The sequence below is a fragment of the Coffea arabica genome, chromosome 1c (assembly GCF_036785885.1).
Source record: "Coffea arabica cultivar ET-39 chromosome 1c, Coffea Arabica ET-39 HiFi, whole genome shotgun sequence".
Taxonomy (NCBI): Eukaryota; Viridiplantae; Streptophyta; class Magnoliopsida; order Gentianales; family Rubiaceae; genus Coffea; species Coffea arabica.
In genome coordinates, this window is record NC_092310.1 from 57,755,962 (window position 1) to 57,782,189 (window position 26,228).

Sequence of the window (26,228 nt, forward strand, 5' to 3'; positions counted from 1 at the left end):
ACTAACCCTGATTCGACACTAACTATGATCTAAAGTGAGAAAAAAAATTAACCAATTGTACCGTACATCATGATATTTGGTTGTTTGGGTGTATCGAATGCAATGCCTGGCAGCTTAAAACAAGAAAAAAACTGGCTTCACCCTCTGATCCCGGAATTGGAAAGGAAAATGAAAGAAAAAGAAAGTAGTGGTCCAATATTGTCATAGGCGCACTATTTTTAATGCATGCGTGATGCGTCCAGCCAAAACCCAACACACTGTGTAAGAAAAAAAAAATTTATATTTTTTATTGGAAAGATTCGAATCTAAAACCTCTCACTTACTTTTTTTTTTTTTTTTTGAACCATCCAATTCATCCATCTACTTACTTATAGCAATTTGATATATATGAAGTAAAAAAGTGATTAAAAAATATTTTCATGTAAAGCATATTTTTTTTTTATATCAAAATTGGCAATCCAAACAAGCCTAAATAGTTTAATATATAGATCAATGATAAGTTCTTTACCAAACAATAAAATGAAACATGACAACATGCAAAGCTCATCACCAGGCTAAGAAAGCTACTTCCGTATACTTAACAAAAATCCACCAACCGCGACTGCGACGACGGTAACCAAAGGTCAAAATGGAAAAGAACGGTGACATTACGTCAATGATCAACGCAGAATCGATGGTAAAAATGGTTCTTTATCAGACTTCAATTGCTCGTCACTTTCTCATAGTGTAATGCTTTTTAGTTTTTTCTAAACCACCAGCTTTTGGGCTGGTGGCCACCACCAAGCCCTTTAAGGTATTGGTGGGATAGGAGACAAGGATCCCACTAAAATGCTACTCCCTACTGATGACAGTGTCGCAATGTAAACTAGTGGTGGTTTCTGTCCTCATCGGTCTCCCGTAGGCTCAGTTGAGTCTCCCTCTAATTAGAGTAGGAATAGAAGTAGAGTTGATAATTGATAAAAAAAAAATGTTTTTGTTTTTAAAAAAATATCCAGTTTAGCATCCTTCTTCTTTAATTTACTACCCGTGACATATGCAAAAAGTCTAGTACTCTTCGTGAAAAAAAATAACTCCAACACCATCGTTATAATAGTTGAGAGTATAAACTATAAAATATCCGACCTTTTCTGTTGTCACTTTTCAGAGTCTTGCCCTTGTAAAGAACGACTAATCCGACGATCGGAGGAAAAAACCCCCAACAGGAGTATATGAAGAGTGTCTTCATTTTGAGCTTCTTCTGAGTTTTTACCAATTGCACAGCCAACGTCTGCAATGTATAACATTGCAATATGCGAAAAGGTAATTTGAAATTCAAATAAAAATTATTGTCATGAATTAATTTTTATCTGCAATGTTTACATTGCAATATGTGAAAAGATAAAGTGAAATTAAAATAAAGATTATTGTCATGAATTAATTTTTCTCTGCAATGTAGTAAAATCTAAAATTATAGAAAAAAATAAGGTGTCAGACATGGTTTGCGATTTACAAACGTGATTTATGGTAATGGTTATTATCCGTTAGTTAAGAAGGGATAAAGATTACTAAATTAAAAAAAATCAAAATTATAGTAAAAAAGAATTTGAATTTCCGACGTTTTTGGAAACTCCTCATAAAAAACTTGCCTTTTAATACATACAGATATAGATATAGATATGCAAACTCCTCATAAAAAACTTGCCTTTTAATACATACAGGTATAGATATAGATATGCAAGGAGATGATTTGAAATTTAAATACAGATTAATGTCATGCATTATATAAGTTTTCTTTGCAATATCGTTGGGGAAAAAAAAAAAAAATCTTGGGTTGCTAATATGTTGTAGCAATAATTACACCTTGCACAATATGACGATGATAATATATTCTTTTTGTGACTTTAAATATTCCATGCATATATTAACCTTCTCTTAAAGAATCAACATGCTCTAATAATTCTCAATGTCCTCTGTGAGTGTGTGTGTATATATATATATCTATACTGGAAAAATCATGGAAGTGATCTCATGAGCTAAAATCTTGGGCATCAATTTAGATTTGATCCTGCTGTACGACCAAAACCCACCTCTTCTACAGTCTTCAGTCTTCAACTTGAGCAACTTCCGTTTTCCAACTTTCTTCCGAATCCCCTGTTTCTGTTTTTGAAATTTTGATGATACGAAAGTCCCACCCTAGCACGGCAGTGTTAGGTGGCCAACACAACAAGAATACAAAGAAGAACGGCAAAGGTATGGTATATTGCCATTGCTACTTAGACACTAAAAAAAAATATATCAAAGGTACTACTAAAAGCTAAACTAGATGACTAAAGAAAAACATTACCAAATCAGAAATTTACTAGCCCAGTAAAGAAAACATTACATTACATTACATTACCATATGGGCAATTACCGTATTGTTTTTATAATAATTCCAAGTTTATGTATGTGTGTGTGTTTTTTTTTTAATTGGCACTGAATTTGATTACTATTATTCTTGCTTCCTATGGCTGCGTATAAAAACCGGGGATGTTGAGTTTGGCAGATCTCTCTCTCACCCCCGTGTCGTCAGTCGTCACCACCTCGCCACCTTGTTTAGGTGGCTGGTGTCATTTTTGTCTCGCTGGGCGCTATGTTAAGCAGCTTTCTGCTGCTAAAAGATTTTCCTCTTTTTTTTTTTTTTCTCCTTTTCTTTCAAAGGAAAAAAGTCCCACACACTACTCTGCGTACACTGCTTATTTCTGTGGGCTTTGCAGGATTGCCTGCCTCAGGGCAATCTCAAACGGCTCGTTTAACAATTATCCGAGGAAAGCACCAAAGACCCAGGTCATATTTTTGGATTTTCTGCAAGGGATTTTGTTTTTTGATCCCAATTTCCTCACGGAAAGAGCCTCCTCTTTTGGCGATGTGTAGGGAGGGGAAATCACATAGGAAAGAGAAGAAAGAAGGGGAGTGTTTTTGTTTTTCGGTTTTGGTGGGAGGTGGTATTGTTGAGACTTGAGAGATTGTTTTAGCTTTTTCCTCTCCTTAATTTTGTCTTTATGGTAATGGATGTTGGTTTTGATGATGAAATCCTGTTTGTGTTTTATGTGCATTGTGGTTCTACAGATTTTCTTTTCTCAGCTGCGTGACTCGTCACCACCAACATCCTCACGCATTTTAGACACAGCATCAATTTTAATCTTCGCCACCTGTAAAGAAGTAGTGAAATGCCCTCGGCGAGATTTGTTCTTTATCTCTGCCAAACCTCTTCATTGTTGTGGTTCATCAGTTATATAAAGTGAGGTGAGGGGGCACTCTTGGTCTCATTCAATTTCAGCTGCTTCTTTTCTTTTTATTTTCACTCACCGAGATTGATTGGTATCTTGTGCTGCTGCTGCTTCTGCTGCTGCTGCAATAATAGTAATGGGTATCATCAGTCTTTTTTTCCTCAGCACTGCTGCTAGAATCTCCGGTCAGCCACTGGGGCCTCGCTTTCTCGGCAAACTTCACGGCTTTCCCATATTGGAACTATCGTCGGTTTGCATCAACTTGACTCTCTTTCTTCTGTTTCTCTTCATTGTATCTGCCAAGCAGATATGTCTGTGCTTGGGACGAGTTAGAGTCGGCAAGCAAGACAATTCTGATGCAAGCTCGGTCCAAGTTGGGGACGACAGAATTGTTGATGCTGAAATTCACAGCATTGTCATTGGTAGGGGCTTCAAGGCTACTGTCCTTTGTAGCTTCTATCTCTTACTTCTCAATGTTGTGGTCTTGGGCTTTGATGGAGTTAGTCTCATCAGAGAGGCTACTCGAGGAGGTCCTTCAAACTGGACCCGCATCATCCAACCTGCTGCTCAGGGCTTAGCCTGGTTCGTGCTCAGCTTTTCTGCCCTTTACTGTAAATATAAGGCCAATCAGAAATTTCCGTTGCTCTTGAGGATATGGTGGCTTCTTTCTTTTGTCGTTTGCTTGGGTACCTTGTATGTTGATGGGAGAGGCCTGGTTACAGAAGGTTCTAGACACTTCACCTCTCATGTTTTGGCTAACTTGGCTTCAACACCTGCTCTTGCGTTCCTCTCATTTGTGGCTATTAGGGGGATCACTGGTATACAAGTTTCTAGGAATTCTGATCTCCAAGAGCCATTGTTGCTCGAAGAAGAGGCAGGCAATCATAAAGTCAGCCCTTTTGGTGAAGCTGGTCTTTTTAGTTTGGCCACTCTTTCCTGGTTGAACCCTCTTCTTTCGCTTGGTGTAAAGAGACCACTTGAACTGAGAGATATTCCGCAGCTCAGGCAAAAAGACCGTTCCAAGATCAATTATAAGATATTGAACTCGAACTGGGAGCGGTTGAAAGCTGAAAATCCTTCAAAGAAGACTTCTTTAGCCAAAGCCATGTTGAAATCTTTTTGGAAGGAAGCTGCTTGGAATGCAATTTTTGCAGGGTTGAACACTCTAGTTTCGTATGTGGGTCCGTTCCTGATTAGCTACTTTGTGGATTACCTGGCTGGGGTAGAGGCTTTTCCACATGAGGGATACATTCTTACTGGTATATTCTTCATTGCAAAATTGATCGAGACATTTACAAGCCGGCACTGGTACCTTGGGGTTGACATTTTGGGTATGCACGTGAGATCAGCTCTAACAGCAATGGTGTATCGCAAGGGACTCAGGCTTTCGAGCTCAGCCAAGAATATTCACACTAGTGGGGAGATTGTCAACTACATGGCTGTTGATGTTCAGAGAGTGGGCGACTTTACTTGGTATATTCACGACATGTGGATGCTACCTTTTCAAATTCTTCTTGCCCTTGCTATTCTGTATAAGAATGTTGGAATTGCATCTCTTGCAACATTGATTGCCACCATTATTTCCATTGTTGTGACCGTTCCACTGACAAGGGTTCAGGAAGGATACCAAGACAAATTAATGGCTGCCAAGGATGATAGAATGAGGAAAACTTCTGAATGCCTCAGGAACATGAGAGTTCTTAAGTTGCAGGCTTGGGAGGATAGATACAGATTAAAATTGGAGGAAATGCGAAGTGTAGAATTCAATTATCTCCGAAAAGCGCTTTACTCTCAGGCTTTTGTCACATTTGTTTTCTGGAGTTCCCCCATATTCGTTTCAGCCATTACTTTTGGCACTTGCATATTGTTGGGCGGACAGCTTACAGCAGGAAGTGTTCTTTCTGCTCTCGCAACTTTCAGGATCCTGCAAGAACCACTTAGGAGTTTCCCCGACTTGGTATCAATGATGGCTCAGACAAAAGTTTCTCTTGACAGGCTTTCTGAATTCTTCCTGGGGCAAGAGTTGAAAGAAGATGCAACCATTGTTTTACCTCGAGGCCTGACGAGCGTTGCAATAGAAATTAAAGATGGTGAGTTTGGCTGGGATCCATCGTCACCAAGGCCAACATTGTCAAATATTCAACTAAAGGTAGAAAAAGGTATGCGGGTTGCAGTCTGTGGCATGGTTGGTTCTGGGAAATCCAGCTTCCTTTCTTGCATCCTTGGTGAGATTCCGAAAATATTTGGTGAAGTAAGTCAGAATGTGGAATTATATTTTGTGACTTTTTTATGCTCTTTCATTTCTGATGTCCTCATTGTGGGAGTTAGGTTAGGGTATCTAATCCTTGATTTTGTATGTCTTGTTAGGTTCGAATATGTGGTTCTTCTGCTTATGTGCCTCAATCAGCTTGGATACAATCAGGAAATATAGAGGAAAACATTCTTTTTGGTAGCCCAAAGGATAAAGCAAAGTACAAGAGGGTGATCCATGCATGCTCGCTGAAAAAGGATTTGGAGCTATTTTCTCATGGAGATCAGACCATAATTGGTGATAGAGGCATAAATCTTAGTGGGGGTCAAAAGCAACGCGTGCAGCTTGCCAGGGCACTCTATCAAGATGCAGATATTTTTTTGCTTGATGATCCTTTTAGTGCTGTCGATGCACATACAGGGTCAGAATTATTTAAGGTCAGAACCATCTACAGCATCATGTAGATTGTATGCTTCTATCTGAATAAATTTGACATAAGACGTGATTCTGTTTTTGCAGGAATACATACTGACAGCACTACATTCCAAGACGGTCATTTATGTTACCCATCAAGTTGAATTTTTACCTGCAGCTGACTTGATACTGGTAAGGGATTTTTGCTGCTCAACTTGTTATCCTGCATTCACGAGCTGGTGTTGGCAATGCCCTTAGAGACTCAAGTTCTACGTAACATGTAGTCTCAAATAATGTTTTTATCTCATTGATTAGAAAAGTTATGCTTTTCTTTATATGCACTAGTTTGACTTTATATATGAAATTTCTCTGTCACCTGTGGTATCCCACTATATGCCTCTTCTTTCTGGAACTGCAGCTAAGATAATGGTCAAAGAAGAATGGGATAACTAGGTATGAACATAAGGCATGCGCAAATGTATGAGAAAGTATCGACTATCTATTGCTTTCAAGGACAGAATGCCATTTTATAGGTGGAAAGTAGTTTTATTTTTTTTCTTTTTAAAGTTGTTGCCTCGAAACTAATGCCTTGTTCTGGTTGAACTTGGGAAGAAAAAATACTATTTTTTTTCCCAGCAGTTTAAAATGGTAACAAGCCAACATATGCTAACGATGTTAATGAAAAATGGACGAGATGTTATGGCTTTAATAATGTCCCAAATTGATGTCCAAGCATGAAGAGGGCGCTTTCAGCTGGCTTACTTATTGTCATTATATTTTTCAGAGAGGCGGTTGTGTATGCTCTTTAAGCCTCTTGAGTGGTTTGAGATAAAGCGGAAAGGAAATGAGAGAAATTCCTTTAACAAAATGCATTGTTTCTTGCTTTTTCACATTTTTGCTCAGTATAATCAAATGTTAGCTTTATTGGTTGTAGGTCCTTAAGGAAGGCCGTATCACTGAAGCTGGAAGATATGATGAACTCTTGCGAGCTGGAACGGATTTTGAAACTTTGGTTTCTGCTCATCACGAAGCAATTGAAGCCATGGAATTTTCCAGTCAATCATCTGAAGAATCAGATAAACATCAACCTCTCGAAGGATCTGTCTTGATGAGTAAAAGATGCGAGTCAGTGGGTAGTAGTATGGACATGATGGCAAAGGATGTACAGGAAAGTGCTTCAGCTTCAAAAAAGAATCCAATAAAAGAGAAAAATAAAGCAAAAGCTTCTAAGAATAAGCAGCTTGTTCAAGAAGAGGAGCGGGAGAGAGGAAGAGTTAGCATGAAAGTGTATTTGTCATATATGGCGGCTGCCTATAAGGGTTTATTGATTCCACTCATTGTTCTTGCACAAACATTATTTCAGGTGCTTCAAATAGCCAGTAGTTGGTGGATGGCATGGGCAAATCCACAGACTGTGGGAGACCAGCCTAGAACAAGTAGTCTTGTGCTTATTCTTGTCTATATGGCCCTTGCCTTTGGGAGTTCATGGTTTGTCTTCATGAGGGCTGTCCTAGTTGCTACGTTTGGTCTTACAGCTGCACAGAAATTGTTTCTGAAGATGCTTAGAACTGTATTTCGAGCACCAATGTCTTTCTTTGACTCAACGCCTGCTGGGCGGATACTGAACCGTGTATGTGATAAGTTGTCATTCTGCAAATATATCCTTTTCAGATATCTTGGTATCCTCCCCATTCATTACATTCTTGATCCCTTTTGTGGAGTGATATATATAGTGGTTTTTATGTTGCTGCCAGGTCTCAGTTGATCAAAGTGTTGTTGATCTTGACATCCCCTTCAGACTTGGTAGCTTTGCTTCAACAACCATTCAGCTTCTTGGCATTATTCTTGTAATGACAGATGTTACCTGGCAAATTTTGCTCCTTATTGTCCCAATGGCGATCTCTTGCTTGTGGATGCAGGTGAATAATGAATTTAACACTCAAGTGTACTACTCAAGTGATCAGTTCTGCCACCTTTTAGAAGTGTTTGTTTTATAGAACTGTGATAGTTATGTTTATACACAGCTCTCTTATTTGCTCTTTCCATAAAGCCACACAAACTTGTTGCGCCTTAGCAAAGTCTCCTCTTGGATAATTTTAAGAGTATTACATACATTGAGATTTGATACCTAAAGGATCTGTAAATACAGCTTGCTTAGAGTCTAAGTAATGAAATGATTTCATATTTGACATGGAAAATTCGCCTTTTCCCCATAAAGCATCGGATTGTTTTGTAGTGCTTTACCAGTCAGTTTCATGTGGGACCCATGTAATTGTACATGCAACTTCTCTCTCTCTCTTTTTTTTTTTTCCCTTTTTGGTCCATACCATCAACACTGCCCTTTATTGATCAACCATGTACTAATTTTAAAACCTAGACACCATTGAAAATGTAGTTGTTCCTGCATTTTTTAACTATCTATGTTGTTTTGTTGTTTTCTACAGCACAAAAAGTTTTACATCCTACACAACATGTAATGTGTGGCTCATACTCTCTCAAAAGGTGTTTGTGTCGGTTGCTTTTACCATAGAGACAAAAACATCACACCTTGAAACTGGGCCAGGATTATATATTGAAGATGGTGATTGAAGACCATCATTCATTATGATTGCAATTTTCTTCAATAAGCAACTTACTTAGTCCTCCTAATGAGACATGGGGCTTGTTTTTTGGAGTCCTCTTATACTGGTGAACAATTGCACTTATAATCCTCAGAGTTCCAACAAACATAGTGCTTTAAGCCTTGTAAAATTATCTATATCCTATGGCAAGGTTGAGTTATAAGGCTGATACTGGAATAACAATTATGTATTTACAGATTTTGGAAATATGCTTTTATTCTTAATTTGAAAAGCATTGGTTTGTGCTGTTAGCCATTTTAAGACACTCACATGATTTGCAGAAATACTATATGGCATCATCAAGGGAGTTAGTCCGCATTGTTAGTATCCAGAAGTCTCCAGTCATCCACCTCTTCGCCGAGTCTGTTGCTGGGGCTGCCACGATCAGAGGTTTTGGACAAGAAAAGAGATTCATAAAGAGGAACCTTCAACTTCTTGATTCTTTTACTCGTCCGTTTTTCTGCAGTCTTGCTGCTATCGAATGGCTCTGTCTACGAATGGAATTGCTCTCGACATTTGTGTTTGCTTTCTGCATGGTTTTACTAGTGAGCTTCCCCCATGGAAGTATAGATCCAAGTATGTATGTTGTGCCTTTCCTTAAAATGCAAGTAAACCTAAGGAAATTTGGCTTTATTTATTTATTTCCTTGCGAAGAAACTAATGAAAGCATCTATACTGTGCATGTAAATTATGTAAGTGACATACATTTGGATTTCTTTTACTACTGTCATATTGCTGATATTAAGCTTTTGGTGCACAGCTATGGCTGGCCTTGCTGTTACTTATGGCCTCAATTTGAATGCACGTCTATCAAGGTGGATACTAAGCTTTTGTAAGCTTGAAAACAAAATTATTTCTATCGAGAGAATTCATCAGTACTGCCAAATTCCAAGTGAAGCTCCTCCAATTATTGAGGATTCTCGTCCCCCATCCTCTTGGCCAGAAAGAGGAACTATTGAGCTGATTAATCTAAAGGTATGGCATTGAATGTTTGTAATATTTCTTATTAAGTTCATTTCTTTGATAACAAGGTATTTTGGCATGGACTTCTCTAAGATTCATTATCTGATGAGAGCTGCTGCTTTTGTTTTTTCGGTGGATTTTACATCAGTGTCTATTTTTTTTCTTTTTAAATGGCTGATTTTTCTAAAAGCATGAAATGTTTGCCCCGTTCTTCATGCTTTGAGCTTAGAAACTGAGTGAATCTTTAAGAAGACAAATGGAGAAAGAAATAGTGGGAATAAACAAAATGGATGTAAGAAAATTGAAAACTTGTTAAGATGGAAAAGGACATGATGAGGGTTAGACTGATACAACCTCCATAGAAGCATCCTTTTCCCATTTTCTGCATAACTACAAGTCTTATTTGTATTCCAAGGCTGTAGCTTATGCACAACAGGAGTTGGACTATTCACTTTCTTCCTAGCTCCTATTCCCCCACTTTCAGGGGAAAAATGTAATACAGTAAAATCAAAATCTGAATATTTTCTCACTCCCTGTAGGTTCGTTATAAGGAAAGTCTTCCTATTGTGCTTCATGGTGTGACCTGCACGTTTCCTGGTGGAAATAAAATTGGAATTGTTGGGCGTACTGGGAGTGGCAAATCTACTTTGATCCAGGCCCTCTTTCGATTGATCGAACCAGCAGGTGGCAGAATCCTTATAGATGGCATCGATATATCAACAATTGGTCTTCATGACCTTCGTAGCCGTCTGAGTATCATACCACAAGATCCAACCTTGTTTGAAGGAACTATTAGAGGCAACCTTGATCCCCTTGAAGAGCATTCAGATCAAGAGATTTGGCAGGTGAAACTAAAGTTTCCTTCTTCTCCTTATAGTTGTCAAGTTTTATTATTGGAGTACATTTTCTCCTTATAGTATCTTTTCTTTATGCCGAACTGGCAGTTAAACAAAATGAGTAATGAGATAAAGTATCTGGTAAGTTTCATGAGCTTTCTTGGACATCTTTAATGTGCCAGCAAATATAATATATCTAGCATGATGTGAGATTGTTCTCTTTCCTAACTTTAATTGCTTGTTCCCTTCTGTCAATTTTAGCCTTTTCACGCAAGGTGAAATTTGCAATATCAAGGGTATCTCTAGTCACTTGTTTGTAAACACGATGTCCATCGCGAAGTTAACTGATTTCTTGAAGCCCTATATGCACCTTACTTAATGTCTACTTGTCATGTTTTCATGCACGTCATTTTGATTTGCACAGGCACTTGATAAAGCTCAGCTTGGAGATGTAGTTCGTCAGAAAGAGCAGAAGCTTGATACACCTGGTATGTATGACACTCTTTCATTGGGACCATGTATAGTTTGTAGAGAGGCCTTTAGATTGTGTACCTGATGCATACTTGCATTATGCGAGTGAACAGTATTAGAAAATGGAGATAATTGGAGCGTTGGCCAACGGCAACTGGTGTCTCTTGGACGGGCTTTGCTTAAACAGGCAAGGATTTTGGTGCTTGATGAAGCAACAGCTTCCGTTGATTCAGCCACAGATAATCTGATCCAGAAGATCATTAGGACTGAGTTTGAGAATTGCACTGTTTGCACCATTGCTCATCGTATCCCTACTGTTATCGACAGTGATTTTGTTCTGGTCCTCAGTGATGGTAAGTTTTATACCAAGTTGATATGATTCGTGATTTTACTGTTTGACTTAAACGCTCAAACCAACCCCACCCGTCTCCCCAGAAAAAAAGAAAAAAGAAAAAAGATATTCAAGAAGATGGCGAGTAGAGAAGGTACATGTGGTTACTTTGGAAGGCTAGTGTAGCTGAAGCACCATGCTGGCATATGAGATCCCAATCCCTTGTAGGCTGTAGGCTGTGGAGTTTGTAGAAGTTTGCTCTGGGCAGTAGACCCGGATTCTACTGCTAGATGATTTGCTGTTTAACGTTCTTTGTCTCCATACGTGGTTTTATGTCTCAAATGAAGTTTGAACACTGTTTCTGGTATGTTATGCAGGTCAAGTTGCAGAATTTGACACTCCGGCCCGACTATTGGAGGACAAGTCATCCATGTTCCTCAGGTTGGTGTCAGAATATTCATCAAGGTCCAGCGGAATTTCTGAATTTTGACTGGATTTTGGTTGAACTGTGGCGAGTCCTGCTCTCCTCACGCTGCTTCTTTGAGCAAATCCAGAAACCTAGGGGGAAGTGAAGAGGTCATCGGCATGTCTTTGCATCAGAACTCTGGATATGGAAACTAGTGCCTCAGAACTGTGGATATGGAAAATAGTTGCAGATCATTCTTCCCTTTATGATAATGAGGAATGATGCAACTGCATTTTGTAACATAGGACAAAAAGGCAAGAAAAGGAGGAATGATTAGACGGAAGAAATGCAAATGTAACTTTGTCATGTGCAATAAATTAGGTTTTTTCGGAGGAGAAAATTTTGACAGATGTTAAAGAATCATGTAGAGTGTAGACGGTGAATATGGATGCTAGAATTTTGTTTTCTCCTTAGCTTCATATTAAAGTTTCTTCTTGCCATTGCTCTGGAGTAGGGTGGAATCTCCTCAACTCCCTAGTTGCATGAAGGCCAAACATAGGGCAAGTAGAATTTCCTGCAATGGTTCACTAACAGATTCGCATGCTAAAAAGAGAATGAGAAAGTTATTAATAAACGATCATTTAGGGTGTTGAACAGAAGATCATCTTTCCTTTTCCACAATGGAATGTTTATAGTTGCAATTTAGGGCGTCTTCCAACATAAAGCTTGGGAGCTTGTGAAGGTAATGAGGTTTTATTTTTTTTTATATTTTTTTTTAAGGAGTTATGAGGTTCAAAATAATCCAATTCGCCAAAAAAAAAAATAAATTCAAATTTGCATAACTGATGTGAAACCTACATTTCAAAATGCAACTAGTCAATGAATATTGTTGATAAATATTGAGTATTTCTTTCAAGCCTTGAAAGCATCCAAAAATAATTGACGTTAATCATGTTATGAAAAGTATTACAAATATTGGGTGTTTCTTTCAAGCTTTGAGAGCACTTAAAGAAATAATTAACGTTAATTATATTATGAAAAGTGTTACATTAATTATTCTGAGTGTCAAGCAGTCGAACAGTGTTTTTTTTTTTTTTTTTTGCTTAATTAATTTTTACTTGTATTTCAAAATTTACGCTTAAGGCTGAGTTGAAGACTTGAAGTTGCGTAGAAAAATAAAGGGAAAATCGTTCAAAATATCCCTCACATTTTATAAAATGATTTTTTTCATCCCTTACTTTTAAAAGTGTACTTTTACGTCCCTTACAAATTCACGTTGGTCAAATTTGGTCTCTATCTAGGTTTCCAACTAGTTTTTGCTCGGAATTCATCACATGACTTGCATGTGATCATTTTTAGGGGTAAAATTGTCAAATCAAAATTTACATAATCCATCTATAGTCTCTTAGATTTCACAAAATGAATCGTTTTGTCCCTTACATTTCACAAAATAATTTTTTTCATCCCTCAGATTTCTCAAAATAATTTTTTTTATCTCTCATTGACCACGTGTACGAATAGTTTTTATTTTTTTAAATTCATAAATATATCTATTTGATTTTATCTAAACAGTACAAATAATATATAATAGATCTCTATTTGATTTCACCTAAACAGATCGATATATACATCGGTTTAGATCTAATAATTTTGTTTTAAACCTATATATATATATATATATATGTAATTTCACCATGTGAATTTATTCAATATTTGTAATCTTTTCTATTTTAGTAATAATTCATTTATTGAGTTGTTTAATAAGAGTATCTAACTAATCGGTGTTAATTCGAATTCTATAGTCATGCTAACAAAATACAATTTAAATCTGAAATTTTTACTCGCTACCTTTAAGACCAACAATTGAATTTCTTACCTTATGATTATTTTAAAATTTGAAATTGTCAATTACTTACTTCTTTTGTGATACTTTTCCTTTGTTTATTTTTCTGTCTAAATTTAATTCGATATAAACACTTCATAATGTTTAGAATTAAATGTCTTCTTTGTTTCCAATTTTCGAGTAAAAGGAATGAACATGAGTGAAAAACTAACAATTTTTTTGAACCCCTATATATGTATCTATTTTAATTTCACATAAATAATATGTTTAAACGAAAATTAAATAGAGATATATTACATGTTATTTGTATTGTCCATGTGAGATCAAATAGATATATAAATTAGTTTAAAAAAAATTATTCATACACATGAACAATGAGAAATGAAAAAATTTATTTTGTAAAATATGAGGGATGAAAAAATTCATTTTATGAAATATAAGAGACGAAACAATTCATTTTGTGAAATGTGAGAGACTATGGATTGAATTATGTAAATTTTGATTTAACAATTTTGTCCTTAAAAAATGATCACGTGACGTGGTGGATTCTGACAAAAAATAAGTCGGAAATCTAAATAGGGACCAAATTTAATCAATATGAATTTGTCAGAGACGTAAAAGTATATTTTAAAAAATAAGGAAAGAAAAAAGTTATTTTATACGATATGAGGGACTTTTTGAACGATTTTTCCTAAATAAGCGTGTAGTCGTATAGTTCTTTCTTTGAGGTTGTCGTTTAATTAGTCGCTTTATGGAAAGGCAAGGATGAAATAATCGATTCAATTAGTCTCCAGAATCTCTCTCTGTCTCAGGTCCCTCTTCTCCTTTCTTCTCCAAAAATACACACGCGCACTTGATCACTCTGAGAGCTGCTGCGAAAGGGAAAGATGCAGGCAATCGCGAGGCGATTAGGGCATCATTCTTTGAAGCCTTCAGCGACAGCTGCGATTTCATCTTTTGATTCATCCTTTAATCCTTACTTTCACCATTGTACGCAGTGTACCTTTTACCCTACATTTCTAGGGCTATATATATACAGTTAAATCCTTATTGATCCACAGATTAAGTTGTCCTCAAATTTTCGAATGCCGGGGTTAATAGTTGTCAGTAATCTGTGATTTTGCTGAATTTCAGACAATGGTGCTGATAATCCGAGGTACGCATCTAACCTTACCGCCAGAGGCACGGGACACATAGTTCGTAAGGGAACTGGTGGAAGATCGTCTGTTAGGTAATGTTGCCATGTCCCAATCCATTAATTATCTGGTTTGGCTGCCGCAAAATGAGTTTTTCCCCTCTCAATTTTTTATGGTAATTGTTCGATGACATTCATCATTTATGTTTCTTTATTGTATAACAAGACTTTAAGCTTCCACAACAAGGTCTGGGGCAGTTGTGAATTAGACCTGAGCTTATTTGAACTGTGTGTACATGACTTAAACTTATTGAAGCACTATCCAGGGTCTGCGGTACCATGACAGTCCAAGCTTACATTTACTAGTTAAGTTTGGTCAGGATCAGCCTTTGTGCTGAAATTGTTGTCTAAGTTGGTCACTTGCGTCTTGCAGTGGGATTATTGCCACGGTATTTGGAGCTACTGGGTTTCTTGGGCGTTATCTTGTTCAACAGTTGGGTGAGTTGGTTGCATGCTGTTTTGTCTAATCAGTGTATTGCACAAGGATTTGATTTTGTGTCTTGCTTGGTGTACAAGAAATTTGTGGCTTTTGGATTTGTTGTAGATTTTTCCCGCATAAATTTATTTATTTGTTTTGGTTCCATCATCAGCTAAAATGGGTTCTCAAGTTTTGGTTCCTTTCCGAGGCTCCGAGGATTCTCATCGTCATCTCAAATTAATGGGTGATTTGGGACAGGTAGGTTGTTATGCTGCTTTCTTGTGCTACTAATGCAAGGTTTATGGTCGTTCAATTGTATGTCACGAAGTTTGTTCTGCTAGCAGATATTTACTATGTGCAACATATATTTTTGCAGATTGTTCCAATGCAATACAACCCTAGAGATGAAAATTCAATCAAGGCTGTAATGGCAAAGGCTAATGTTGTTATTAATCTTATTGGTATGCGTCCTGCAATTGTCTGCACTTTGTTGATGTTTGTTGGAGTTTCAACTGCTTAACTTATGAAATAGCTCATCAACAGGGAGGGAGTATGAGACTAGAAATTACAGCTTTGAAGAAGTGAATCATCACATGGCTGAACAGCTTGCAATGGTAGGTTCCTACGTTCTTTTTCTTTCTTTCTTTAACCGCATAATCTAGAGAGACTCTTTTGTGGAGATATAGCAGGTGACAAAATTCATGTTTTGTTTGAAGAATAAATTGTGTTGATCAGAGGGCAATAGTTACGCCTGTGAGGAAGAGAATTCCTCCAGTGCTAATATTCATTACAACCATAAGTATGAGTAACTCAGCCTTTCTCCATGAAAACTTTAGGTGTTTGAACTGTATGAGTAATTGATACAAATTTTGTGAAGGTAAGTGTCCTGGCAACCTAATCACCAAGAATGTAAAGCTTTTTTAGTTTTCCAGGTTAAGCCGAAAGAAAGGCTCCAAGCTCATGTTCTGCATTGCTCTGTAGTTAATTGTTGTGTTGAAGAGAGGAAGAGTATTGTAGGATTTCCTATCCTGTTTGATGAAGTAATTCTGACTAGTTACAGGGGCTGCCAGCACTATTTTACTCTACATTGAATTAGAGTTAATCTTACTATTTTGCCTGTGAGTAATTATGCAAGGGCAACTAGGCAGATCTTTACAACATGAATTGAGTGGGATGAAGATCAATTTTTTGTCCATGAATCAATTGAAGATCTAATTGAACTTGGTAGTGGATACTTGATAGTTTCACTAAGACCCATCTGGTGCCAGAACTGGTTGTAAAGCCTTTGTTTTGCTTTTAGGTTCTGTTAATCAGGTTCCTTTTTAAGTGTTTGAAGAATTTTTTTTGTGTTACCTTGAGCTCTTAAATCATGGCATGCTGGTAATATTTCGTAAATTTTTGTGCTTTTATATACATGGGAAGGGAGTCCTCTATTTTTAATGGTTAGAAATAATATTCAGAGTGCTTTTGGAAGTGTGGAAACAGTTTGTGGAGTGGTTCAGAACAATAAGCTTTGAATTGACCCTCATTAGAAAGTACTTTTGAGCCTGAACAAGTTATCCACAAGCTCTTATAAACTGTCACTGAATGCTTGTAGAGAATCTATAAAATTAAGCATACTTCTAGCTTGGTTGAAACATTAAAGGCAAGCTAAGAAAATGGTGGAAGGTCATGCCTTAAAAAATGCAGGCTGCTGGCTGCCTATTGAACCTCTTGCTGAAATCCTTGGAATCGGAGTGTAGATGATTTTGCGGTGAGTATAGGATGCAACGACTGCAGTTTCCAGATAGCTATCTCCATAATTTTTAATCATCCTTGTGCTTCCCACTTTCCTCTGTCTTTTATTTCTTTTGTTTGTCTCATGTTTTAGTGATTTTGAATCTTAAAAGTGCAGATTGCTAAAGAACATGGTGGCATCATGAGATTTATACAAGTTTCTTGCCTGGGTGCTTCTCCATCATCTCCATCTAGAATGCTAAGAGCTAAAGCTGCTGGCGAGGAAGCTCTTTTACAAGAATTCCCTGAGGTAAATAATCTTTCTATCAATAATTACTAGCGTCAATGAGATGGCCTTCTGCAACCTGCATATGATAGGGTGTATTGACACATTCTTGTTGCTTTATATGGGTTTATTTTTTTGTTTTTGATTTATGGATGGCCTTCAGTTGAATGGATCCAGAAAGATGACGTGTATGGTTGAGTCACATGTCTTGTAGGATTGGGGTCCTGTTTACTTATTGAATATTATTTTTGATTTGTTGACTTGGAATGCTTGTAAAAATGTGGTTCTTTGTACGTCTGCACATTCCTTCATATTGATGATAGATGTCTTGGAGAAAAAGTAATGTAAGAAAAGCTGTGTCATTTTTTAACGTAAAATATATTGGGATATTATATGTTTCTTCAAATTCTTAGTCTGAATCCGTAGAAGAAATTGTTTGGTGAGAAAAGGATATATGAGTTTTCTATTCTTAGATTTCAGCAAAAATTTCACCTTTTACTTATTTTAAGTTGCTTCTGTTCTAACTTCTGTCCTGTCATATGATCTTTTGTGTGTGTTTTTTCCCCTTGGGATTAAAAAAGCATCATGTACTTTTACACCATCTCTTCAGTCAGTCGTCAATTTGCTTTGGGTTCCAGGTCTACCTTTTACAATGTTGTTTGATGATTAGGTTCAGATATTTTGGTCTTCTTTCTGATTATTTATACTTTGTATGTTGATCTATGCTGAAATGAAGCTTATTTGTTGCTTAGGGTGCATTATTGTTGATTAATTGTATAGAAGGAATATTATTGGAATGCTTACCTCATAGTTTAATTTTGGGAGAGGTAGCTCGACCAGATGATCGAGGAAATCCCATTGTTTCAACTGCTAATATTCAGATACATCTCCAGGCAACAGTTATGCGACCTGCTGCAATGATTGGTACAGAAGATCGGGTTTTAAATCCATGGGCACATTTTGTAAAAAATTACGGCTTTCTCCCACTAATTGGAGAGGGAACTACCAAGTATGACTCGCAATGATATAGCCTGTTGGCATCTTTTGTTCTCTACTGGAAATTTGTCAATCACGATTCTAACAAGAATGTCCTTTACAGGATTCAGCCTGTTTATGTTATTGATGTGGCTTCTGCAATTGTTGCGGCATTGAAAGACGATGGTAGCTGCATGGGAAAAGTTTATGAACTTGGTGGACCAGAGATTTTCACTGTCCATGAATTGGTAGGCATCCAATCCCTCTCTCCTTGTTTGATTGACCATTGTCTTCTTGTGTATTTTTTCTCTGAAAGATTCAGTCTCCGGGTAGTGGAGTTTTGCTGAACTTTCATGTGTCTCCAGGCAGAGCTTATGTTTGACGTGATTCGCGAATGGCCTCGCTATGTGAAGATTCCTTTCCCTGTTGCTAAGGCAAGTTATATACCACTGTCTTTTTGCTGCTATAGCTGTCTGCTTTCAGTTCTTGGATTTCAAATGATGCATGAAATGTTTCAGTTTATTAACCAATTTTTTGCTAGATAGCCTTTTCTTTTTCTGTTTCTTTTTCATTTTGAGTCTGGCCATTGGTGATGTTTGGCCTTTTTCAATTTCCACTTGAACACAATTCTTTTGTCAGAAGTAGGGATATAATACGGTTAGAAGGCAATAGGGAATATTGCTTAAGGTTTTAAGCGAAGCTTTATGGGCTTCCATACTTCGACTTTGGAATCATGCATCTTGCACTTGATAGTGGTTGGCTGTGTTTATGCTGTACTATCTATAAAGTGGACATATTGCTATTCACCTGGTTAAGTTGATCAGCTATTTTCTAACCATATGGCTGGCTTGTATGATGTTAGGCAATTGCAATGCCTCGAGAAGTATTGCTGAAGAAAGTTCCATTTCCAATGCCCACTCCTAGCATATTTAATTTGGACGCGATTGAAGCCCTTACCACTGATACTTTAGTGTCAAAAGATGGTATGTTGTGAATTCATTGATCTTTCTTGTTTCTCACTTTTTTGACGGGAGTGTTCACATTTTCAAGTGTATTCTATGTATTCACTACTGTGAGTTCCTCGTGGTTTTGCAGCTTTAACTTTTGATGATCTTGGGATTGCACCACATAAGTTGAAGGGGTATCCCGTTGAGTTTCTTATACAATATCGAAAAGGCGGTCCAAAATATGGTTCGACAGTCAGTGAAAAAGTATCTCCTGAATCTTGGCCGTAAGGATTGTTGGATCTTATTGTTTAATCTTATACCAGCCTGTTGTAAGGTGTGGGATCGGTAAATTTGGCCTTCATTCCTTGAGCAACTGATGAAGGAATGAGTACTTTTGATGAAGAAACTCTCTGCAGTTTTTGATAACCAGGTTAATAACACACTGTTCTGCTGGTCCATTTGATGTAGCAGTTCAGAAACTGATCAATTTAGCTTTGGACAGAAGGTTTTCAAGAGACATTAGTTTAAGCTGAGACAGATTCGGTAGAATTAGCGGATTCCAAAAGAGATGGTGCGACTTTTTCAGTTGTTAAAAATGAGGCTGGTGCTTTTCTGTGCCTGGTTGTACTACATTGTTTGGTAAAAAGGAAGGACTGTGTTTTTTGTGTTGGTCAATGTTGCTTTTTGGCTATGCTTACCCGACACTAATTAGCCATTTGTATTGGAATAAAAAGAATTTCTCAACCCCAGGCTAACATGAAGACCTTAAAAACGAAAAACGAAACATAGATCTTTTTGTTGGTAGATTACGAGTGCTTCTCATTCCGCTGCCAGTTAACACTGCCAATTGGTGTCGTCCGGAGTTTGGATGCAACTGGTGTAATGCAGTGCAGCTTCTATAATTGACAAATTTTTGACAGTTTGAATGGAAAGCGCCAGCTGCATGTGTTGGGTAAATAATTCTGCATTGCACTTGCTAGGGGATGTCTCGTTAAATTCCAAGTTTGGGAATAAGCTAGATTTTTGTTTGTTGTGGCAATGTCGGGGATTACACACAATTGTCATAAGCAAAATGGTCACGTAATTCCCCTTCTTCCTCTTTTTGTCTTTCCTCCACGCGGCTGAAAGAAACAGAAACAAAGTCGAAAACCGTCCCCACCCACTGTCGTGCCGTGCGAGCTCTGCATACTTCCTCCGTTTTTATCGTTGCCCCCATTCACTGTGACTCTTCGTCCGTTCCTCAGTTCTTCGGTCCGCATCCTCTCTCCATCCGTAACTTTGCACATTTCTTTTTTCTTGCTTTCTTTGATCCGTGTAAAAACTGGAGCATTCTTGTTAGAAAAAAAATTTAAAAATAAAAACTGGAGTGTAGGTACGCTAGAAAGCGTCAGTACGATGCTGAACTGAAAGTGCGCGAGAGATTCGAAAAGTGCCATTTTGATTGTAAGCTAAGATATTCCCGGGGAGCATCTTGTTTCCTTGTGGTTACAGCATGGAATGTGCCATCCGATTCTTTAAAACAAGTAAAAAACTGCCCAAGTTTCAGAAAAGTGTGGCCGTGAAAAACTTCGTCAGCCGGCGGAAGAGGTGGCAGAGCTAATTTCATCAACTTTCTTCAAACGCAAACGAGAAGAAGAAGCCGGTCTTCTGAATTTAGGCGGTCATCTCATGTTCCGACAAGGCGCCGACGGGTGCTTCGAAGGCGTCAAACTGGAAGGAAGAAATGCCGGAGCAACCACGATCGCACGCCAAGGATGCTGCGGAGATTGTTGCAGCATAAACATCTATATAAGCAACAACGTACAGGGAGTCAACAACTCCATCCTGGTGGGTAGCGAGGTGAAACAAGGAAATGCTGGTGTTTGCTTATCCCTGAAGGGATTGAAATTGGACAGAGGGTTTCAGAAATCAAGCAAAAAGAAGACGAGTGAATTAGCTCAAGGGCTTGGTTGGATCATTTTAGTTGCACTCCTTGCAGCCATTCTATTTTGTTCAGTCATGTAACATGCAACGACAATGTTCAATCTTTTTTTTTTTTTTTTTTTTTTTTTTAATGTTTTGGGGTTCTTTGCTGGCAGAGTGGAACTTGATCTTCCATTTCCAGTACAGGTAATCCTTCCTTCACATCAATATACTATATGCATATAATGTATGTATACACATGTACACACATATAAGAGGAGAGAGATAGAGAGAGAGAGGCATGAGTTGCCCCTGCCCCACCACCGGCCGGCTGATTTCGGTTTTCAGGTTGCCAATCAGTTTGCATCCAACTTGGTGAAAATTCCCATGGGAAATTCTGAACGTGGCAAGTGATGTTAAATATTAGCTGTGTTTATCCTAATAGTTACGTGAAACCTTGTCCGCATCTTCAACTGTGTGTTTGTGACAGCTGACAAGGGTATGTAGGGGTCCAACTGTTGTTTGATCATTGAACAGATCAACTGCCCTAGCTGTCGCTCTTTCCTGCTTTCTCTCAGATCTCTACCACCACAGCATTAGCAAGCGGTATCTAAGGATAAACTCTTGTTATCCTCATCATACAGGAGTGCTATTTCTAACTCTTTTTATGTTGAATGAATCGGGATTTTGGTAAAAAATTTTCCATTTGAATTGCTATTTTTCAAATTTTAGTAAAAAAAATATACGATAACAATTTAATGCATATGAATTTAAAAGATATGCATGATCACCAAAAAAGAAGAATGTAAAAATTTGCTCTTTGATAAACTTCGATCTTGTTTAGGTTAGGGTCACAGCCGAGATGGCGATCGGCTGTCTGTCCGGCCTCCTTTTTGTGTCATTGTATTGTATGTGGCGTGCCAAGGAAACATGTGTCGTGTTGCTTATTGACGATGACACTTAGATCCCAACTTCCGGGCCGGATGACAAGATTCTTGAATGGACAGACACTTGACCTTGCAATTTGTTTAGTCCACGAGACCTTGTCCCGTGAATTAATTACATTAAGTAGGAGTATTTATATGCTACTCACTAATTTTTTTTGGAAGAAAGAAAAGACTAACACGAACGACATTAGATCGAATCACGCCATTTACATTTTACTGACGACAACTAATTTCTTGAAACGACGGGATCTCCATTTTGGATTGGATGGCCAGAACAAGGCAAGGTATGGCCTGATCTGGAACATCCGGTCCTTCGATTTTCCTCCACGACTTTTTAGGGGAAAAATATGCTGGGGCTAAAATTTATCTATGCAAGCCTCTAAAAATACCATAAAAATTTTAAAATACATACCTCAAAACACTGAAAAAAAAAAAAAGCATCTATTTCAATTTTTTATCACTACCATTCCATTTCAGTTCACCTCTACCTCTTCCTTGCCTTTCTTTTCATCTTTTCTATCTCATTCTTCTACTCTAATTTACCCCCACTCTCTTGGCACCCCTTTTTCCCCTCTAGGAGAGGGATAGACGAGAGGGAGGGGACGGAGCCAGAGAGATGATAGAGAAGAGGTGGCGGGGTGAAGGGAAAGAAGAGAGCGAGGGAGGGAGAAGAAGAATCATGAATGAGCGAGGGGGAGAGGAATGTAAAGAGAGAAAGAAAGGAGAAAAAAGAAAAAGAGGGAAGGGTGAGCTGACAGCAACGGTGGAGATTACGTTCAGCACTAGCGATGGTGAAGAAGGAGGATCAACGGTATCATAAAAAAAGAAGAAGAGAGCAAAGAAAAGGAGGAAAAAAGAAAAACTAAAATCCAACACTCAAATATACAATTTTTTTCTTTATTAAATTATACACTAAATTACAGTAAAAAATTGTATATACACACACTCAGAAAATATACCATTCAAAGGTTCTTCAAACTATTGCTCATCTCCACTTAAAACACGGAGAGTACATACTGTAGCCACACAAATATTTTTGCAACTAGCTGTGTACGTACATTAGAAGTCCAATAACACATTTTTCATCTATAGAGAAAGTAAATAATTAAAGTTTAGGTTACTATTTATAACAATATTTAAAGAAAAGGAAGTGTCTCTATAGAGAAGGCATTAACTCGAGTCGTCTTGGGTATCGGAAACCGTAAAATGCGTCGTAGTTTGCTTACTGGCATTTCTACAATAATAAAAATAGTGTAGTACAATAATAAAATTCCAGCAGCAACTGAGTAGTACGCGGGACGGCCCGCCCCAAATTCTGATCGACGATATAATAATGATCGACCGACGACTCCCCCACTCCTTCCTCGATTGAACGATAATGGTACTAGTTTATGACTTTATTATATGAAATGCCCGACTTTGGACATAATTGCTGTAGCCTCCACGTGTCGCATTTGCACGGCTACCGACAGACCAAGCTCCCGAATGAAAGAATTTTATCAACCCCGGCGCACCGTTCTAACCTACGCCATCCTCGATATCTCATGTGCGCCTCCTCAGCTCCTGGTCCTGGTCTCCATTTAAAAAAAAAATTACTAAAGGGAAAGGCGCTCAAGATAATCAATTATGGGAAAATTCTCATTCTAATCTTGGCTCGGGTTCTTTCTTTTTGCTCTCTCTCTCTCTCTCTCGCTACGACTGTGTGCTGTGCCTGTAACTGTAAGTTCACATTTAAGCATTCCATTTCTGCTTCCAAGATCTCAAATTTATGTTAAATCTTGCGTATTTAGTCATTCATGTTTATCCATATACTACTTATTTTAGAGCTTAATCTGCTCGTAGTTGGTTCCTGAAAGATCTCAGCTAATTCGGTTTTGATTCCTAGTAATCCGTGCCCGCTCAATTTTTTTTCTTTTTTCCCACAGACACACGGGTTCTACTCGCAGAACTCACTCATCCAATTGCCTCAGTTCTGCCCTTTCTCCTCCTCCTGCTCATATTCATGGGTTCATGAGCTATTTCTGCAATAATTCTTGGTTTAAGTGAAGTTGATATTCAAAATATGAGACAATAAAATATTAGGTCTTTTGTTGTGTCATTTGACGAATTTGATGTTCGTCAGTTGGTGAATTGGGCAAAGGCTGCACTTTTTTTTTTCTCAGGTGCTTAGGGAGGGGAAGGTTTGTGTGCGGGGCCCCGCCGGGGGGGGGGGGGTTGTGGAAGATAGGGGGGTTTCGTTGTTGATGTATTTGTGATTGATTTTAGTCTGATGAGACGCCGCCCGGCGGCGACACCTTCTTTGGAAGATCCTATGGAGAAGGGGCAAGGGAAGAGTCAGCAGTCCCGGCTCTGTCTTCTAGCTTCATTAGCTGCCTTCTTCTGGTTGGCATTACTGTATTTCCACTTTGTAGTTCTTGGAGGCAGTAGTGTTGTTGATCAATCCACCCAAGATCTGAACCCTACTTCTTTAAACGCTCAACCGAGCAATAAGAATACTGTCTTACCCCAACAAATTCAGAGTCCTCCACTCACTACTAGTCCTCCAAAATCTCGAGAACATCGTCCTGCATTAGGTAATAATAGTTCAAGCAACTCCCTTCCGCAATCCGTTACTCAGCGGAGGACTGATGTTTCTACTGGTCAGAAGGTGGAGAACTACCCATTTATGAGGGCTTTAAGAACTGTCAACAATAAGAGTGATCCATGTGGTGGGAGATATATTTATATACATGATCTTCCCCCGAGGTTCAATGAGGATATGCTCAAGGAGTGTAAGACTCTTAGTCTATGGACCAACATGTGCAAGTTTACTAGCAATGCTGGACTTGGCCCCCCACTTGAGAACGCTGAAGGGGTGTTCTCGAATACGGGGTGGTATGCAACTAATCAATTTGCTGTGGATGTGATCTTCAATAACAGGATGAAGCAGTATGAGTGCTTGACTCAGGATTCTTCACTTGCTGCAGCCATTTTTGTACCCTTCTATGCTGGGTTTGATATAGCTCGGTATCTATGGGGCTACAACACTTCGATGAGGGATGCTGCTTCTCTTGCTCTGATTGATTGGTTGACCAAGAAGCCCGAGTGGAGTATCATGGGAGGAAAGGATCATTTCCTTGTTGCAGGGAGGATAACTTGGGATTTTAGGAGACAAACTGATCAAGACTCAGATTGGGGTAACAAGCTTCTTTTCCTACCAGCTGCCAAAAATATGTCCATGCTTGTGGTGGAATCAAGCCCATGGAATGCAAATGATTTTGGTATCCCGTATCCGACCTACTTTCATCCAGCAAAGGATGCTGACGTGTTCATTTGGCAAGATCGTATGAGAAAGTCGGAGCGGAAGTGGCTTTTCTGTTTTGCGGGGGCTCGCCGTCCAGGGGATCCCAAATCAATTAGGGATCAGATCATTGATCAGTGCAAGAAATCTAAGGTGTGTAAGCTACTGGAATGTGATTTGGGTGAGAGCAAGTGTCATTCGCCAAGCAGTATAATGCAGATGTTTCAGAATTCCCATTTCTGCCTACAGCCTCAAGGTGACTCGTATACCAGAAGATCAGCCTTTGACTCAATTTTGGCAGGTTGCATACCCGTCTTTTTCCATCCTGCTTCTGCATACACTCAGTACACCTGGCACCTTCCAAAAAATATTTCAACATATTCCGTGCTAATTCCAGAGAAAGATGTTCGTAAGAATATTGTCAACATAGAGCAATGGCTTAGTCAAATATCTTTGGAGCAAGCAAAGGCAATGAGGGAGGAGGTTATTAAACTTATACCCAGGATAATATATGCTGATCCTCGGTCTAAGTTGGAAACTCTCAAAGATGCTTTTGATGTAGCTGTGGAGGCAGTTATTCGTAGGGTTACCAAGTTGAGGAGAGACATAATTGACGGCCGCACAGATGATAACTTCATTGAGGAACTTAGTTGGAAATATGCTTTGTCAGATGAGGGGCCGGTTGATTTGGGGCCTCATGAATGGGATCCATTCTTCGAGAAACAAAAGAAGGGTGAGGAAGATTCCAGTGGATCATCAGCAGAGGCAGCTAAAAATTCATGGAAGATCGAGCAAAGGCAACAGTGATCATCAGGGGGAGGAAGAATTTGCTTATTTTCAGCAATCTCTGGACACACTGGCTGCAGATGAAGTGATGCCGTGATTAATTGGAGGTCCGGTTGGAAGGTATGAAAATTTTGTTGGGAACCCATTCCAGGATCCTGGTTGTAAACGGAAAAGCTCACAAGGATAGAGACACTGGTAAATTTCTGCTTCTGCAGTGAATAGGTATTTTGTAGTTTGCCCTTGATAGTTATCAGTTTTCCTGTCATTCTTTGTTATGAAGTATGGATACGGATGATGTTATTCTAATCTTCCTTCTAGAGTAATAAAATGGCAACGAGATATTATGGCATGAGAATGACAAATTGAGTTCCTTCTGCTTTAGTTACCAATGG

At 38.4% G+C, this 26,228-nt stretch overlaps 3 protein-coding genes across 8 annotated transcripts; all 3 read left to right on the forward strand.

Moving 5' to 3' along the window:
• Positions 1–1,924: 1,924 nt before the first annotated feature.
• On the forward strand, positions 1,925–12,041 carry LOC113714416 (ABC transporter C family member 5). 6 transcript variants are annotated; one of them, XM_072081855.1, is made up of 13 exons: positions 2,249–2,805; positions 3,088–3,264; positions 3,414–5,499; positions 5,616–5,936; positions 6,019–6,105; positions 6,848–7,543; positions 7,668–7,832; positions 8,816–9,110; positions 9,295–9,509; positions 10,037–10,342; positions 10,758–10,821; positions 10,918–11,157; positions 11,513–12,041. In XM_072081855.1, exons 3-13 carry the CDS (start codon positions 4,354–4,356, stop codon positions 11,623–11,625), a joined length of 3,648 nt encoding a protein of 1,215 aa, XP_071937956.1. In that variant the 5' UTR covers positions 2,249–2,805; positions 3,088–3,264; positions 3,414–4,353; the 3' UTR covers positions 11,626–12,041. The 6 variants fall into 6 exon arrangements, with proteins under 6 accessions (XP_027094054.2, XP_071937949.1, XP_071937956.1 ...); XM_027238245.2 differs by having other exon boundaries at positions 2,281–2,805; positions 3,383–5,499; XM_072081854.1 differs by having other exon boundaries at positions 2,534–2,805; positions 3,399–5,499.
• Positions 12,042–14,127: 2,086 nt separating this feature from the next.
• LOC113714440 (NADH dehydrogenase [ubiquinone] 1 alpha subcomplex subunit 9, mitochondrial) lies at positions 14,128–19,596 on the forward strand. Its single transcript, XM_027238271.2, has 12 exons — positions 14,128–14,374; positions 14,519–14,615; positions 14,953–15,017; positions 15,170–15,255; positions 15,374–15,458; positions 15,541–15,611; positions 16,892–17,023; positions 17,893–18,008; positions 18,099–18,222; positions 18,340–18,408; positions 18,837–18,957; positions 19,070–19,596. The coding sequence occupies exons 1-12, from the start codon at positions 14,272–14,274 to the stop codon at positions 19,207–19,209; spliced, it is 1,209 nt and encodes a 402-aa protein (XP_027094072.1). The 5' UTR covers positions 14,128–14,271; the 3' UTR covers positions 19,210–19,596.
• A 3,686-nt stretch (positions 19,597–23,282) lies between these two features.
• On the forward strand, positions 23,283–26,185 carry LOC113714460 (xyloglucan galactosyltransferase MUR3). Its single transcript, XM_027238301.2, has 2 exons — positions 23,283–23,489; positions 23,696–26,185. Exon 2 carries the CDS (start codon positions 24,040–24,042, stop codon positions 25,855–25,857), a length of 1,818 nt encoding a protein of 605 aa, XP_027094102.1. The 5' UTR covers positions 23,283–23,489; positions 23,696–24,039; the 3' UTR covers positions 25,858–26,185.
• Positions 26,186–26,228: the final 43 nt, after the last annotated feature.

What these genes read in the sequence shown, in the direction of transcription:
- LOC113714416 (XM_027238253.2), top strand. Translation starts at nt 3,385, where the DNA reads ATGGGTATCATCAGTCTTTTTTTCCTCAGCACTGCTGCTAGAATCTCC. An exon ending in TTGAGCTGATTAATCTAAAG is followed by an intron (nt 9,510 to 10,036) that starts GTATGGCATTGA and finishes CACTCCCTGTAG; the next exon opens with GTTCGTTATAAGGAAAGTCT. An exon ending in CAGATCAAGAGATTTGGCAG is followed by an intron (nt 10,343 to 10,757) that starts GTGAAACTAAAG and finishes TGATTTGCACAG; the next exon opens with GCACTTGATAAAGCTCAGCT.
- LOC113714440 (XM_027238271.2), top strand. Translation starts at nt 14,272, where the DNA reads ATGCAGGCAATCGCGAGGCGATTAGGGCATCATTCTTTGAAGCCTTCA. An exon ending in TAATGGGTGATTTGGGACAG is followed by an intron (nt 15,256 to 15,373) that starts GTAGGTTGTTAT and finishes ATATTTTTGCAG; the next exon opens with ATTGTTCCAATGCAATACAA. An exon ending in TTCCTTTCCCTGTTGCTAAG is followed by an intron (nt 18,409 to 18,836) that starts GCAAGTTATATA and finishes GTATGATGTTAG; the next exon opens with GCAATTGCAATGCCTCGAGA.
- LOC113714460 (XM_027238301.2), top strand. Translation starts at nt 24,040, where the DNA reads ATGAGACGCCGCCCGGCGGCGACACCTTCTTTGGAAGATCCTATGGAG.